The 16,432-nt window shown below is 56.4% G+C and overlaps 1 protein-coding gene across 1 annotated transcript; it reads left to right on the top strand.

Moving 5' to 3' along the window:
* Window positions 1–1,357: 1,357 nt before the first annotated feature.
* PLA2G4F (phospholipase A2 group IVF) lies at window positions 1,358–16,202 on the top strand. Its single transcript, XM_067744262.1, has 20 exons — window positions 1,358–1,522; window positions 2,578–2,650; window positions 3,244–3,380; window positions 3,484–3,612; window positions 4,044–4,084; window positions 4,325–4,367; window positions 4,846–4,912; window positions 6,801–6,970; window positions 7,059–7,172; window positions 7,359–7,396; window positions 7,580–7,715; window positions 9,360–9,496; window positions 9,754–9,976; window positions 11,060–11,174; window positions 11,399–11,536; window positions 11,649–11,756; window positions 12,770–12,964; window positions 13,236–13,402; window positions 13,916–14,102; window positions 14,380–16,202. Exons 1-20 carry the CDS (start codon window positions 1,412–1,414, stop codon window positions 14,598–14,600), a joined length of 2,550 nt encoding a protein of 849 aa, XP_067600363.1. The 5' UTR covers window positions 1,358–1,411; the 3' UTR covers window positions 14,601–16,202.
* The last annotated feature ends 230 nt before the right edge of the window (window positions 16,203–16,432 follow it).

Genomic DNA, 16,432 nt, shown 5'->3' with positions numbered 1-16,432 from the left:
ATGGGTCCGATGGCTTCCAGGAGAGAGTGTGGTACAGCCCAGAAAGCACTCTAATCAGTCAGGGGTCCTGGACGCCAGGCCTGGCTCTGCCCCCAGCTAGCTCCGTGCCCCTCCCTCAGGCTCCCCTGCCGTGGCTCCGTGGGCCTCCACATTGTGCATACAGGTCACTAAGAGGCTGGAACTGGCACTTCTGAGACCCCAGCACAGGTCTTGGCCTCATGCTCCAAATTAAGCAAAAACAGCCCCTCCCCCTTGGGACCTTGCCAACAGCAGTTCTGGGAATTTCTGGTCTGAACTTGCCTGCAGAGTTCATTTCAGAGTTGAATCACCTTATTTTGGAATGTCATCTTTTCAGTCTCCCAACTTGGGCACTGGGGAGGAGAGTGGAGATGATTGGGTCTTGGTTGAGGAAAAGAAATGTATCTCCCAACAGCTCACTGCCCTAGAGATCCTTTCTTCCAGAAACTTTGCCTGTCTTGGCCACCTAGGTGGCTGCGGTCTGCAGAAAAGGGAGCATTACACACCACCTGCAGCCTAAGGCTCACGATGGTCAAAGGGGACCCTCTAAAGCCTTTATCTCTAGTAGCTTAAGGACAGGCAGGCCGGTTTTTACCTGCCCTTATCGATACCACCTGACCATATCCCTACTTCTGTTCCTGGAGCATCCAGGTATTTCTGCGGATTCAGGAAGGGGTCCTGGTTAGAAGCCACAGCGGGGAATCACGAGTCTGAATTTCTTCAGGATACAGTTGGGCCCTCCTCACCCTTGGACCAGGGCCTAGCGCAGTGTCTGGCACACAGCAGCCTCTCAGTGTTTGGGGAACAAATGAGAGAGGCCCTGAGGGATTAGAAACACCTTTGAGTCCAGATGAAACACTGTGGGGAATCAGAGATTTCCATGTTTCTGCTTAAGAGCCGTGGGGGAAGTGGGATTTGAAAGGTGTTAGTTTGAGTCTCTTCTGATAGCTGGGGGAACCTAGGCCCCTGATGCAGCACTTTCTGGCTCTGCTGTTCCCTGGACCACCTGTGTCTGCATCATCTAAAAGGCTTGATGGAAGTACGAACACCTGGGTTCTAGCCACACCCTATAAATCAAATCGTCTGGTGAGTAAGGCGCAGGCATCTATTTTCCATAAGCAGCGCCATGATAACCAGGGTCTAGGTTTGGGAACCAGAGTGCCAGTTCCTCATCCTCTTTGAGAGGGTCTAAAGTCCCTCCTGCTAGAGGACACTGGGCTCCAGTCACTTCCTGGAGCTCGTCAAACCCCACCTCCAGCCTCAGCTGTGAGTCCTCAGCAGAGCAGCCTGCTCCACCCTCCCCACTCCAGCTACCTGTCAGACCTGAGCCGGCAGCCAGTGTAGCCAGAGGAGCGCAGGCAGGGCTTCCTGCCGGGAGCCAGGCTGCCCGGCCATGCTCTGGGCGCTGTGGCCCAGGTGGCTGACAGGCAAGGAGCTGTCCCTCGTGGGTGCGGTGTTGCTGCAGAAGAGACAGAAGAGGGAACCTCAGTGGAGGCGGTGGTGGGTAAAGTACCTGATCTCCCCGGGCGGGGGGGGGGCAGGTTGTGTGGACAGGAGGAGTCCTGGGCGCACAGGGCCCTGTGGAGACTGGGGCCAGCCCTGGGAATGCATTTTGATCTGGGCCAGGACCGATTTGCTCCAGATTACCTGGTAGAGCTTAGAGAGCTTGGCCAAATAATAATAATCTTGAAGTTAATCACCCCCGGTTAGGAAATGGAAGCCATGTGACACTTGCAGATGATTGGCTTTAGCCCGGTAAGCCCTAGCCTGGCTGTAGAATGGGGTTTGGGGGTTGAGGGAGTGGGGGGAATGAGGCACTCTCTGGGATCTGGAGGAGATAGTCTCACTCCCAGGAGGCGGCAGTCTACTGTTATCTCTCCTGAGCCCGAGCTGCCGTCTCCTTAGCGACTCATCAGACCGGTACCCGCTGGGTGACTCTTGGTTTCCCTTTACCTGCCCGCACCCTCTTGGGCCGTCTTCTAGCCTTTGTTAGGAGCTAGTGGGTGGGGTCCATCACAGTTTTCTCTTTTGATACTTAATCTTCTTAAGCACGTCTCTCCAGCTCTCACTTTGACTCTCAAGCTACAGCCCCAGCACTGTAGGCAGGGGGGCTGCACGTTCGTGGTTCATAATAAACATAATTAGTGAAAATGGCTCCACGTATTAAGCACTTATGCCAGGCAGTTTGTACGACTTCTCGTTTAAAACTCGCTACAACCCTGTGAGATTATCGTCATAACCCCCACTTTCGAGACAGAGAAACTAAAGCACAGGGAAATCGAGTCTCTTGCCCAAGGCCAGTTAGCTAGTCCACAGTGCAGCTTAGATTTGATCCCAGCCTGACTGATTCCAAGGTCAGGTTCATCACCAACACACTCAGCTCCCAGCGCTTGCTCTGTCGAGGCCTCCTGGGTCCCTGGCACAGTGACGTCAGTGACCCTGGGCCAGGCTGCCGCCCTGCAATGGGACAAGGGAAGCCCTGGGTGGGCACCACGGCAGGGAGGTCAGGCCTCACACCCGGCTTCCTGGAACTGAGTCCCCGGAGTTCTGTCCTTTCAGCGGGAGACCCACCCATACTATGACCTCCAGGTGAAGGTGCTGAGGGCCAGAAATATCCGGGGCGCAGACCTGTGTGAGTGACCCCCAATTTCATGCTTTCTCCCTTCCTCTCCCTGGGGCCTCCCCAGAGCTCAACAGGGGCTGGCCTGAAGCATGCATGTGTGTTTAGAGTGGAGCGGATGGAGGGCTCTCTGGTGAGGGAGCCCGGGCCACAGCCCGGGGCAGGTTGCGGGAGCTGGAGGGGAAGGCAGTGTGCAGACCACCACCTCCTCCCTGAGGCTGGCTCGTGGAGGTTGCCAGCCTGGGTGAGCGTGTGAGGCCTGCTGCCGCCACAAGTTACCGTCTCTCTCTAGGGGTTTCCACGCCAGTGCTCACGCTGGGCGGGACCTTGTTTCCTGAATCAGGCCCTGTCTGGGAATGACTCAGTGCTCTGTGCTGTCACATGACCTTTTGAATTGGCTGCAGCAGGATCTCCATTCAGTTGAATAGGAGGTGTAACTGGTGGAGACGGAGTCAAGGACATGGGCTCTCTGGTATCTCTCCCCGCCCCACCCTGCTATGCGGGCAGCCTCCTCTGCCCCTTCCCGTCCAGCCCCAGTCTCCTCCAGGCAACCTTTCCAGCCGTAAGAGCTAGAGGCTGAGGAACCCTCCCCATCCCACCTACAGTGTCCAAAGCAGACTGCTACGTGCAGCTGTGTCTGCACACAGCGTCCCCCAGCCCGGCCCAGACAAGGGTGGTAGCCAACTGCCGTGACCCCGAATGGAACGAAACCTTCCACTACCGGGTCCACAGCGCCGTGAAGGTGAGGGTCAGCGAGGGGCTGGGGCTGCGGAGGGAGAGGGCTCCTCCCAGGTGCCTGCCCTCCGCCCTGCCTCAGGCCCCCCTGCCTCCTGCCTTGCCCCCAGAACGTCCTGGAGCTCACCCTCTACGACAAGGACGTCCTGGACAGTGACCAGCTCTCCCTGCTGTTGTTTGACCTGAGGAGCCTCAAGCCCCACCAACCGCGCAGACACACCTTCCCACTCAGCCACCAGGTGAGCGGTTCCACCTGCGCCAGCCACGAGCCCAGTACCGGGAGAAGAGGCCCTGGCACGGGGGGCTCCCCATCAGCACAGGCCCAACCTCCAAGACAGACCCTCCTCCACCCTGCAGCAATGACCCCACAAAGCTTTCCCACAAGCACGCCTTCCCTGAGGGAAGCCAACACGTGGGCTCCTTGAAGGCAGGGGCTTTGTGTGTCTCGGTCACTGCCGAATCCTCAGTGTCTAGAACAGCGCCTGTCCACAGCCTTGAACAGATGGAGCTCCTAGTGGCGATGTTGCTACCCTGTCCTGTGCCCACGAGCAGCCCCAGCATCAATCTGGCCTTCTAGTCGCTGGAGCTGAGCAGAACCAGGGGTGGGAGGGGAAGGTCCTGAGGCTCTGGGACCTCTGAAAACTGGCGCTCCCTTGCTCCCTCCATGTAGGATTCACAAGAGCTGCAGGTGGAATTTCTTTTGGAGGACAGGTGAGTCCAGGTGGAGCCTGTACCCTCCCATTTACTCTGAGACCCACCCAAAGCTCCCAGCTGTCAGCCACCAGGTCCTGCGTTGGCCTGGCCTGAGAGGGGATGTCCTGACCTTGATGCCCACCCCTACCCACAAACCTGCCGTGCTCCCCAGGCTCTTCCAGCTGCTCTGGTTACATTATTATAGTAATAGCCATCTTGAGGGATTCAGGCGTCCCATAAGCCCCTCATCCTTTGTAGCCAGGTGCCGGCGTCTGAAGTCATCACCAATGGGGTCCTGGTGGTGAGTAGGGGTGGCCAGCTTGGGGCTGCCCAGGGCTGGGGGACGGGGGACTGGGGAGTCCACGACTGAGCCCATCATGCCCACTTGCATGAAGGACACTCAACCCCTCCTCAGAGGGGAGATGTGCTGGGGAGGCACCTCCAGGGACAAAGGGGCACCTTGCCTCCCACCTGATGGAATAGCCCAGAAGCCAGGCTTTCCACCTGTGCACAGCACACTGCTCACCTGGCTTCTGAGTTGGCCAAGGAGCCACCGTCAGGGCCCCTCATCTCCTCCCCCTTTCCCACCAGGGACCACTTCCTCTGAGTCCTGGGGTGGGGGTGGCTGTGACAGAAGACCCCTGCTCGTAAGGCACAGGCCCTGGGAAGGATGTTAGCTCGACCCTGCCCCAGATACCCTTCCCTCCCTCCATCCTGGTTCAGGCCCTGTGCAGGGCCCTGTGGACTGTCTGGCTCCCACAGGCCTCTGCTTTCCTCAGGCTCAGCCCTGTCTGAGAATCCAGGGCACCCTCAGGGGAGATGGGACAGCCCCACATCAAGAGTATGGTGAGTCTGGTCAGGGGCCTTGGGTCTTGCCTTCTCTCCTGGGGGATTGGGGACTGCTGGTTTCAAGAAGATGGGTCTGGGGCAGAAAGTTCTTAATTTTTCACTGCTGAAAGCTGACCAAGGATGACATGGATTGCCTCCAGAAGCAGTAAATTTCCATCCCTGGGAGTATTCAAGCACAGAGGCTGTATCGGTTCAACTACTGCTGTACAAAAGACACCCACAAAATCTCAGTGGCAGACACATCTGGTGGTCAGCTGGGGCATGGCTGATCTAGGCTGGGCTTGGTGGAGTGACCTGGCTCTGCTCCCATGTCCCTCATCCACCTCCTGTGGCCAGCGTACAAGCCTGGGCATGTTCTTAAGACACTGGCAGAGGTACAAAAGCTCATGGCAGGATGAGCAAGTGCTTTTCGAGCCTTTGGTCACATCACAGCCCTCACTAACATTTTGTTAACCAAAACAAGCACAAGGCTGACTCTAAGTTGGAGGGCAAGGAATATAGCCAGGCTCTTTAGTGAGAGAAAGCAAGGCCACATGGCAAAGAGTGAGAACTCCAGAAGTGAAGAACTGGGGCCATGGCAGTCTGCCACAGGGGACAGCCACTCGGGAGGGGTGCCAGCTTTGGGAGGGGAGCGGAGGCTGCATGACAGCTAAGGTCCTCTCCGACACTGGGAGTCTGAGCCTACGGGCTGAGTCGTGCCCAGGTAACATGGCGCACTTACTATGAGTCAGGCACTGGTCTAAGCATTTTACAGTGTTTCATCTTTTAATCCTCATAACAACCTCGTAACGTAGGTACAGTCATTATCCTCCTTTAATTCATGAGACTGAGGCTCAAAGAAGAAACTTTGTTAAGGTCACACAGCCAGTAAGCGGTAGAGCCAGGCCCAGGCCCAGGTCTGTGACACCCGGGGCCCATCTGCTCTCCCCACCACAGCTTCTGTTGTCTCTGACAGTGAACAGCCCTTATCAATCTCAGTCTGTAAACCGTGATATGAGAGAAGGATCACTTTCCTTATTTTCTCTAATTCCCTCCCAACCCTGGTCATGTCAAGTCCCCCGGTCTCATTTAGTGCTAAGGAGGGCATGTAGGGACAGGGATTCCATTTGGACGTCGGTTCCTGAGGCGTTAGGGGCTCTTTCGTGGGTCTGTCTGGGGTCCCCTCTTCCTGGGTGTCATGTGTAGCCATTTCTCTCTGGGGTCTTGCCTGCTCTCCAGAAAGCTACAGGAACAGGGTGGGCCCCGCTGCTCCTGGGCCCACAGGCCTCCCTCTGCCTCCCCACAGCTGGCCTCACCAGGCCGGGGCTGGCTCTCCTCCGCTTCCCCAAGCCTACCGTCCCTGTGCCACGAACCCACTTCTTCCTTTTATATCCCCTGCAAACCCTCTATGTTCTCCCAAGGGCTTATGCTTTGGAAACAACGTGCAGCCTGTTTGCTTTCTCTCTGGCCACAAACCTCCCCCAAGGCAATGAGCACAGGGCTTGAATGGAGCAAGAGAGGGGGAAATACCAGTTGAAAACTGGTAATTAATGTAATAATTAATATATGATCATTATAATATGGTAATTATAGAATTATATTTTATATGCTTAATATAATAATCTCAAAATCCTCACCCCATAAGCTCCGGACAGGGGCCCTTCCCTGAGCACTGTGTGTGCCGTCCCCATCCCAGGCTCCCAGCTCTGACCGGAGCAGGTTATAGGACCCCGAGTGTCCTTCATGATGTCTGTAGGGCCCATTGCCAGAGAGTGGGCAGGGCGATGAGTTGGCACTTCCAAGGGGAAGGAAAGGGGACTTGCTGCTCGGCGTGCTACCGTCACAGGCCACGCACCCCCCACTCTCACCCCCTCACCTGGCACTCACCTAGGCCCTCTGCTCCCAGGCTCCAGGCAGATTCGGCTGGCAGTGCCTGGGGCCTACGAGAAGCCCCAGCTCTTGCCCCTGCAGCCTCCCCTGGAGGCAGGCCTCCCAGCCACGTTCACCTTCCACGTAAACCCAGTGCTCGGTTCCAGGCTGGAGGTGGAGCTGGGAGAGAAGCTCACGGCCCTGCAGGTGAGTGACGGAGCCTGGGAAGGCGCAGACGACAGAATCCATCCAGCCTGGACGAGGCCCCTTTTCCTGGGTGTTTTCTTCTCTGTAGAGCGGCCCAAGTGCTGAGCTGGAGGTCCAGACCAGCAAGCTGGGCGAGGCGGGCATCCTGCTCTCCTCTCTGGCCCTAGGTCGGGAGCAGCAGCATGTCGTGGCCCTGGGCGAGGTAAGGCTCCGTCTGGGTGCCTGAGGGGCCCCTGCCTGCTCTGTGACCCCCACAAAAGGTCTGGGGGAGGGGGTCAAATCAGGCCAGCCATGGTGTCCACACCTGGGCCTGAATTACCAGAGCAACCGGGGCTGCAAAAGAGAGTCCCTCTCAGTGCGCTCAGGGATGGGCTGTTGTCTCTTCCAGGGCCAGGAGGTGGCTATGAGTGTGAAGGCAGAAGTGAGGTGAGCGGCGCGGAGACTCTTCTGCCTACGGCTCAGCGGGCGTTGGGGGTGACTGGGTCCTGTGGCATCTTTCTGGGAGGTTCCACGGAATGTGCATCTGTCTGCTCCCGTGAAAATGGGTTTGGCCGGAGGCTCTTCACTGAACAGTCACCCAATACCCCACCCCCACCCCCTCTGAGGCAGCTCTGGGGACCTGGACCTGCGTCTTGGCTTCGACCTCTGTGACGGGGAACAGGAGTTTCTGGATAAGAGGAAGCACGTCGTATCCAAGGCCCTACAGCAGGTGCTGGGATTGAGCCAGGCTCCCGACAGTAACCAGGTATGGAATGGAGGAGCCAGACACCAGAGTTGCTGGGACCAAATCCAACCTCTTCCTTGAGAGGACTGTGTGTCTAAGAGGTGACAGGAAGCGTTGAGGAAGTGCGGGGACCAGAGGAAGAAGGGGGCAGGCCCGTTTGCCTGAGCTGATGGGCACAGTCGGGAGAGTCATGTGACCCCCATATGAACGAGGGCTGAATGGCCCCAGCCAAGGGAGGTGTATTAGTCTGCTCAGGCTGCCATAACAGAACGCCACAGACTGGGTGGCTCAAACAACAGACATTTATTTTCTCACGTGGAGGCTGGAAGTTCAAGATCAAGGTGCCGTCAGAGTCGTTATCTGACAAGGCCTCTTTCTGACTGGTAGACGGCCACCTTCTTGCTGTGTCCTCACACAGCCTTTCCTCTGTGCACGTGCAGGGGTTTGTGGGAATCTCTCTCTCTCTTCCTCTTCTTACAAGGACACCAGTCCTATGGGATTAAGGCCCCACCCTTATGACCTCACATAACCTATATTACCTCCGTATAGACTCTTTCTCCAAAGAGAGTCACATGGGGGCTTCCACATATGAATTTGGGGAGGACACAATTCAGTCCATAACAGGACAAAGGGATTTGGAAGTGGAGGCAGGAGGAAAGGCAGTGCTGAGGGGGAGACCTGTGGTAAATCAGGAACAGGCTGATGGCTTCCTTCTGGCTGCAGATGTCTAAGGAGACATAGCCTGTGCCCAGTGCTGACAAGCTGAGCAAGCCTACCGCTCATCTGGTAATGCCTGCTCTGTGCCCCATCTCCGCTCTGTGGGTGGAGGGTAGAGAGGGCACAGACCTGCCTTCAGGGAGCTCTGTCTCCTCCAGAGCTCTGGAGGGACAGTGACCTTACGGGGCAATGGCCAGGGAGCATTTTTTTCAAGACAGGGGAAGAAAGGAAGGACAGGGAAAGGAACCGGAAGTCTGGGGTGGAATGAACCAAACCTTCGTAGAAAAGCTGAGCAGCCCAACAGCTTCTAGTCTGATCCCACCAGGAACCTCTGATCCTGAAGAGACATCTGGGGACCTCCCGTGTCTGGGGCAGGTCAGGCTGCCTGCTGGTCTTTGTCACTTCAGTTCTGTGGTTCTCAGCTGGGAGCAATCTCATCCCCCCACCCACCTAGGGGACATTTGTCACTGTCTAGAGACATTGCCACAACTAGGGGAGGGGAGAGGGATGCTACTGGTATCTGCCTGGTGAAGGTCAGGAACGCTGCCAAACATCCTATAACGCACAGGACAGTTCCTCACAATAAAGAATTATCTGGTCCAAAATTACCAACAGTGCCAAGGTTGAGAAACCCTGCTTTAGCTGTTTTGAGTGAATCCAATATACCTCCCAGGTACATACTTTCTTGATACAACGTTAAGAGCCATCTCTGAGGTTATACTGCTTCAGTCTGACAGCCTATTACTTACTGATGGTATGATCGTGGGCACATTATCTAACTTCCTGTGCCTCAGTTTCCTCACCTGTAAAATGGGGATACCATTGGGTTTCTTTGAAGACTGAAAGAGATGATACAAGTTGGGCTCTTAGACCAATATCTGATATGCTAAGCAATAATATATGAACAATAGTGGGGGTAGATGTTATCATGATTATTATTGTGCCCAGGTGCCTGTGGTGGCTGTGTTGGGTTCGGGAGGTGGAACCCGAGCCATGTCTTCCCTCTATGGCAGCCTGGCCGGGCTACAGGAGCTCGGCGTCCTGGACACTGTGACCTATCTGAGCGGAGTCTCTGGGTCCACCTGGTAAGTGAGGTAGGGGCAGGGCAAAAAAAAAAGGAGAGCCCTGAAGAGGCAGAGGTATGACCTGGTGATCTGGTGGGGAGGGGCGGGGATCCAAAGGGGTCAGGAAGGGCAGTAAGGGACTGAGTCCCCAGGGCCCTCTGAGTGGGTGGTGCAGGCCAGTGGGTGCAAGGGATGGGGGAGGAGGGGTGACTCAGAGACACCTGTATCCCTCTCTCCCCTTACTGTGCTCCCACGCTCCTAATTCCCTCCATGCCCAGGTGCATCTCCACACTCTACAAGGACCCAGCCTGGTCCCAGGTGGCCTTGAAGGGCCCTATTGAGCGCGCCCAGGCGCGGGTCTGCAGCAGTAAGATGGGGTTAATGTCCATGGAACGCCTGCAGTACTATGCCCAGGAACTGGGGATCCGGGAAAGCAGTGGCCACAGCGCTTCCCTCATCGACCTCTGGGGGCTTCTTATTGAATATTTCCTATACCAGGAGGTAAGAGAAGAACAGGTAATAGATGAACATGGCTCCTGTCCACCAGCACTTAGTTCTGCCTTACCCATTAGGCTAAGATCTGAGATTTGCAAAGCTATCCTTTAAGTCTGAGCTCCCTGGGGGCAAGGGGTGGGATCTCTGGGTGGGCTGACACGCTTCATCTCACTTTCCCTGGGAGGGAGAGGCTGGTCTGCTGTTCTCAGGTCTGTCTGCATATTAGAATCACCTGTACAGCTTTCCAAAAACACCATGCCTAGGTCTCACTTCCAGAGATACTGGTTTTGGTTGGTGAGGGGTCGAGCCCTAGTACAAGTGTGCTTTGAAAGGGTCCCAAATGATTTCAACCTCCTGCTGAGGCAGAATGCCACTCCAGCCCGACGGCCAAGCAGACATGATTCTCGCCACCTGGTGGCTTCTCCTAGAACTGCAGGCCCAGCATGCATCGGGAGATGAGATTAGAGCTGAGCGAGGTTCTCAGCCCTGGGGCCCGGCGGGGCCTGGCCCACTGGTGTGTGGCTATCTGTTATGAATGTGATGTCTAAGAAAAGAATACATGTTTTCTAGTGATTTACTTTTTCAAAGAAAGTAGATTGGATTTTCAGTTATTCCTTTTTTTTGGCCTCTCACTGCCGTGGCCTCTCCCGTTGCGGAGCACAGGCTCCGGACGCGCAGGCCCAGCGGCCCTGGCTCACGGGCCCAGCCGCTCCGCGGCATGTGGGATCTTCCCGGACCGGGGCACGAACCCGTGTCCCCTGCATCGGCAGGCGGACTCCCAACCACTGCACCACCAGGGAAGCCCCAGTTATTCTTTTAAAAATGTCACTTGACTCCCTTGGGTTCTGATAGGCTTTCTTGAATGGGAGGGAAGGGGGTCCAAAGCCCCTGGAATTGCACGAACCCCATGTGGCCTCACCTCTGCTGCAGCCCAAAGCCTGTCCCTTAGAGAGTTGTCTCTAGAGCCCTGGCCTTAGCAACCAAAGTCTCGTGGGCACGCCACACCTGCAGGGTGCCGAGCCTCAGGCCATGGGGGTGGGGAAAGGGAACTCCCTAAAGGCCAAGTGGCCTCCCTTCTTTCCTGACCAGGAAAATCCTGCCAAGCTGTCTGACCAGCAGGAGGCGGTCAGCCAGGGCCAGAACCCTTACCCCATCTACGCCAGTGTCAACGTCCGCAGCAACATCAGTGGGGAAGACTTTGCAGGTGCCTGGGCGTGGGAACCTAGGAAGCCGGTGGGAGCAATGGTCAGTGTGAGGATGTAGAGGCCAGGGCTGTCAGGGCACAGGTGGGAGCCTTGGAGCACAGTGGGCTTGCTGCCTCCTGCTCTTGACAAGGCAGAGATACCTGCTAAGTCACAAGGGCTCAGGGGAAGCATGGGGTCCTGGTGGGAAGCCCCTGGTGACATTCCCTCCTCTTTGCGCCCCCAGAGTGGTGCGAGTTCACCCCCCATGAGGTCGGCTTACCCAAGTATGGCGCTTATGTTCCCACTGAGCTCTTTAGCTCAGAGTTCTTCATGGGGCGACTGCTGCAGCTCCGCCCCGAGCCCCGGATTTGCTACCTGCAGGGTGAGTCTAGGCCAGAGGCCTGGGGACAAGGGGACAGGGCAGGCACCAGGCCCTGAGTTGGTGATGCCGGTGGAGGACTTGTGAGGGCCGGGGACTTTGCTTTTCTCCTTAGGTATATGGGGCAGCGCGTTTGCAGCCAGCCTGGATGAGATCTTCCTGAAGACCGCCAGCTGGGACCTCGGCTTCCTACAGAGGTGCAGAGGCAGTGTAAACATCACAGGTGAGGGCAGAGAGCCTGCTCCCCCAAACCTCCCCTCCCCCCTGCCAGCCCCCGCAATACCACTTTCCAGCAGCAGGGCCCTGGCAGAAGCATGAGCAATGTGGGAGGAGGCAGTGAAGGACTTGGATGTCCTACTCGGTTCAGAGAAATATTGAGAAAATGACTTCTAGCTTAGGGTCTCTGGATGCCCAGAGGTCTACAGAGAGGCTAAGGGGTGGGGAACCCATGTCAGAAAACCTAGTGGGAGTTGTGAGTGCTCCGTGATAAACCTGTGCCTTTAATTCTCCGCTTGGGCTCCCATTAGATCAACTCAGCCCAGGGCCACTGGGTATCTGGTTGACACTCTGTCCCCCCACCTCAGAGCTCCCCTTCAGCCCCTGCTGCATAGAATACCTTTCCCACTTTTCTTCCCTGGATAACTTTTGCTCAGTTCTTAAAGTTCAGCTCAGACATCATTTTGTCAGGGGACGTCTCTGTTCCAGTCCATCCCTCCAGGCTGATCGAGGGTCTGACCACCAAGGTTCCCTAGAACCGTAGGCACATCCCATGTTGTCCTTACCTCGGGACACTGTCACCATTTATTACCTCTTTAGATTCTCCCCTAAATAGGCCGTGAGCCCTGGAGGGCCAGGGTCAGGCCCTGTTCACTTCTGCATCCCTGTGCCCAGCACAGTGGCCACCACAGCACATGGTAACTGTTCAGTGGGTGTTTAATGGGTGAAATTCTGGTTGTAAGTTGCATATGCAACTTTAAGGGTAGGTGATGTTGTTTAATACATGCAATGTCAACTTTCAACTTTTTTAATACGTGCATGTCAACTTTCAAAACGTGGGGAACATGAAAGAAAAAGTCATTTAAAAGGGGTTCGGGGAAGCAGTGGTCAGAGACCCAGGAGGCGGGGTGGGGAAGGAGGAGAGACGTGGGGAGGAGACAGAGGGGCTCCCCTGAGATGTGAGGACCGCTGGACAAAGGAGGGCTTCTCACGGTATTTCACCATCCCACCCCCACCTAGACGACCGCCAGAAGCTCCAGCTGCATGACCCAGCGAGGCTGCAAACCAGGCTCTTCACCCCGCAAGGGCCCTTCTCCCAGGCTGTGCTGGACATATTCACCTACCGCTTCACCTCAGCCCAGAACTCGAACTTCACCCAGGGCCTCTGCCTGCACAAGGACTATGTGTCTGGCAGGGAGTTTTTGGCCTGGAAAGGTGGGTGCTGCTCTGGGCGGGGTCCCGCCTGTTGCCTGTGCCTCTGGCTCCCTGGGGCCAGTGCTACCTTTTGACCTGGGGGCTGGGTGGGGGGGGCTCCTGCTGCCCAGGGGCTAGTGGGGGAAGGACTGTGATGACTGTGCTAAGGCAGGCCGGGGGCTGCGGTGGGAGACCCCGTGGCTGTAGGAAGAGGAGAACTCTCAACAGTGGGGCATTCCCAGTGCGCAGAGAAGAGGGCTGCTGCAGAGAGCAAGCATTTGTCTTCTCGCAGATTCGCACCCGGACGCCTTCCCCAACCAGCTCACTCCCATGCGGGACTGTCTGTACCTGGTGGATGGAGGCTTTGCCATCAACTCTCCGTTCCCGCTGAGCCTGCAGCCGCAGAGAGCCGTGGACCTCATTCTGTCCTTCGACTATTCCCTGGATGCCCCTTTTGAGGTACGGTGCGGGGTGGGGGGTCCTTGCCAAGGCAGCCTGGCTGGGTGTCGAGAAGGGCCTGGGCAGGCACCTTGCGATCACCGCTAGCAGCATTGGTCTCCCCAGCTGGAAGGGGAGGACTGCTGAGGTGATGGAGGAGAGTGGGGTTCAGGAGAGGAGGCCAGAGGGAGTCCTCGGGAGACTTTATCCCGGTGAAGAGAAGACCCCTGTTCTGGACGCTGCTGTTCCTGATAGGATTCCTTGCTCCTATCTGGGCCTGGGTTCAGGTTTGCTGTCCCTTTGTTGCTATGGTAACAACAGAGCCATCAGGGTCCCTCCAGGGAGTCTCTGTCAGTGGGTCCCTCGAGGCTTGTGGGGTGATGGACAGGTTGCACGCCCAGATGCGGGTTCTCTTCTTGCTGCCTGTAGTCACTCGGCTGCTGGGAGACAGGGCTGGCGTTGAAGCCTGGGCCAGCGTGAGTCCAGGGCGCCTCAGGCAGGGCCGGAAGCTCACAGGGCTGGGTGTCTGCCCAGGTCTTACAGATGACAGAGAAGTACTGCCTGGACCGAGGCATCTCCTTCCCCAGCACTGAGGTGCCCCCTGAGGACTTGAAGGAGCCCCGTGAATGCTACCTGTTTGCCAAGGCCGAGGACCCGCGCTCACCCATCGTGCTGCACTTCCCCCTGGTCAACCGTACCTTCCGCACACACCTGGCCCCAGGTGAGGGGAAGGTCTGGGTCTGGCCCACGGAGCCCTGGGGTGGTGATGGGGTGCTGGACCCAGGACAGTGTACCTCCTGGAGGCCCCGAGCTGGCCACTGCTTCCTGGACTCGGCATGCACACTGGCCCGGCTCCTCCCGGTGGGCGAGAGAGCTGAGATGTGGCCCCAGGCAGAGCCCACAGACCAGCCAGATGCTCTAGGGAAGGGGGGTTTCTGGACTGGCAGCTCCTAGCCACAGAGTGCCCTAGCCCAGACTCTCTCCCCGTCCCACTGCAGGTGTGGAACGACAGACGGATGAGGAGAAAGCCTGTGGGGACTTTGTCATCAATGGGCCAGACACCCCTTATGGCATGATGAACTTCACCTACGAGCCCCAGGAGTTTGAGCGGCTGGTGGCCCTGAGTCGATACAACGTTCTGAACAACGTGGAGACTGTGCGGCAGGCCCTCCAGCTGGCTCTGGGCCAGAAACAGGCTGGGGACAGGGCTGGAGGCTGACCCGGGCTGGAGTCAGGAGACTGGGACAGAGGAGGGACTGTGGGCTCCGGACCAGGGCTTGGTAGAGGGAGGGGTGGTGGACCCTGTGGGATGATATCCCCTCCTGGCTGGGCTCCAGCTGGTGGGTCCCCCTGCTAATTACTCATCTTCACTCTTTAAACTTGGGTCACATTCTCTTATCAGGGGTACAGCTGCCACCTCGTGCAAATAGTCTCACCCTTCCCAGAAGCTAAATGTGTGTGTCTAGAGGGCGTATCCATTTATCAGGGGCGGAGTGAACGTGAACCTGCGTGTGTGTTCGTGTTCCTAGTGGGGGCCTGTCAGCTGCCAGGGATGGGCAGAGGTAGAGGAAGCCTGGCTGGGAACTCAGAGGCCCAGGTTCCTGCCTTTTCCACAGATGTACCCCACCGATCTGGGGGATCTGTTTCTCTCTCTGGAGGATCTGTTTATCATTTCTTCTGACCCACCCGGGACCTTCCGAATACCTGGAGCCTCTCCAGCATGGGCAGATTTTAGGTGTGTGGGAAGGAGATCCACCCTGACTGGGCTTAGTGTGGAGGTCTTCAGGCCCTCTCCCTCTGGCTAGCGCCTCTGCGGCCTCTTCTCACCCACACCCCACCCAGCGCTGAGCCACCTGGGGCCCTTCACTGGCCCGGCTGCCATACTCATTACTCACTGCCAGGAGAGCTCTCTTTGACTACAGCCCCTCCCTCAATCAATCTCTCTCTCTCTCTCTCTCTCTCTCTCTCTCTCTCTCTCTCTCTCTCTCTCTCTCTCTCTCTCTCACACACACACACACACACACACACACACACACACGCATGCTCTCCAGGGCTAAAGTCACAATTCCTCTTCTAATCAGGGAACTTATGTGACAAAGCCTCACCCATCCTGACTCTGGGAAGAAGACCCTAGTTCTGGCTCCCAGCTGGGAGGAAGGTGTCTAGATCCCAGCCTGTGCCTCCAGCCTGGCCTGGGACCCCAGGCCTCCAGCTGGACATGAACTGGGGAGGGGGGGCCGCTGAGGGAGCTGGGCTTCTAACAGGCCGGCGCTTTTGGCTGGCGTGGGATCGGGGTAGCTTGATTCTCTCATGCCTGCTCACTGGGGACAATTGCTCTTGAGATAGGCTATCTGGTTAGCTGGTGTTTACACATCTTTTATGAGCGCAGGCTCAGCGGCCATGGCTCACAGGCCCAGCCGCTCCGCGGCACGTGGGATCTTCCCAGACCGGGGCACGAACCCGTGTCCCCTGCATCGGCAGGCAGACTCTCAACCACTGTGCCACCAGGGAAGCCCCTACTCAGATTTTAATGCCTCTTTGCATTGCATATTGCCAATGGGCAGCCTGATGTCAGCTGAATTCTCATCCCGTTGTAGGTAATTTATCTTTACCTAATTTTTAGGGTTTTCTCTTTGTCTTCGATTTTCAAAAGTTTCACTATGATTTTTCTAAACTGGGAACTTAAAAAAAATCAGTGACCTCTTTCGATTTTGAGATTCATGTCTTTTTGAAGCTCTAAGAAATTATCTACCAATTGTATCAAAACACTACTCTTCTTCATTCTCTTTCTGGATTCCTATTAAATGGATATTGAAATGTATGAATCGATTCTCTGTATCCCTAAACTTTCCTTTTACACATTCTATTTTTTTCATTTGTGCTGCACTCTGGGGATTTTCTTTGCATGATTTTTTGGTTCACAAATATATACTCCACCTGTGTCCAGCCTGCTTCTCTATCCATCTTTTGGGGGGTTTTGTTTAACTTTTGACTGTCACATTTCCCTGTTTAAGTTCCCTAATAGGATCTTCCAAAACTACTTGTTTTCAT

Source organism: Pseudorca crassidens, chromosome 1 (genome assembly GCF_039906515.1).
Source record: "Pseudorca crassidens isolate mPseCra1 chromosome 1, mPseCra1.hap1, whole genome shotgun sequence".
Taxonomy (NCBI): Eukaryota; Metazoa; Chordata; class Mammalia; order Artiodactyla; family Delphinidae; genus Pseudorca; species Pseudorca crassidens.
Note: the sequence above shows the minus strand (reverse complement) of the source record. Positions and strands in the feature narration are given on the sequence as shown.

Coding starts and splice junctions, on each gene's coding strand:
- PLA2G4F (XM_067744262.1), top strand. CDS start 1,412: ATGCTCTGGGCGCTGTGGCCCAGGTGGCTGACAGGCAAGGAGCTGTCC. Junction 6,971..7,058: donor AGAAGCTCACGGCCCTGCAG/GTGAGTGACGGA, acceptor TCTTCTCTGTAG/AGCGGCCCAAGTGCTGAGCT. Junction 11,537..11,648: donor CCGGATTTGCTACCTGCAGG/GTGAGTCTAGGC, acceptor TTTTCTCCTTAG/GTATATGGGGCAGCGCGTTT.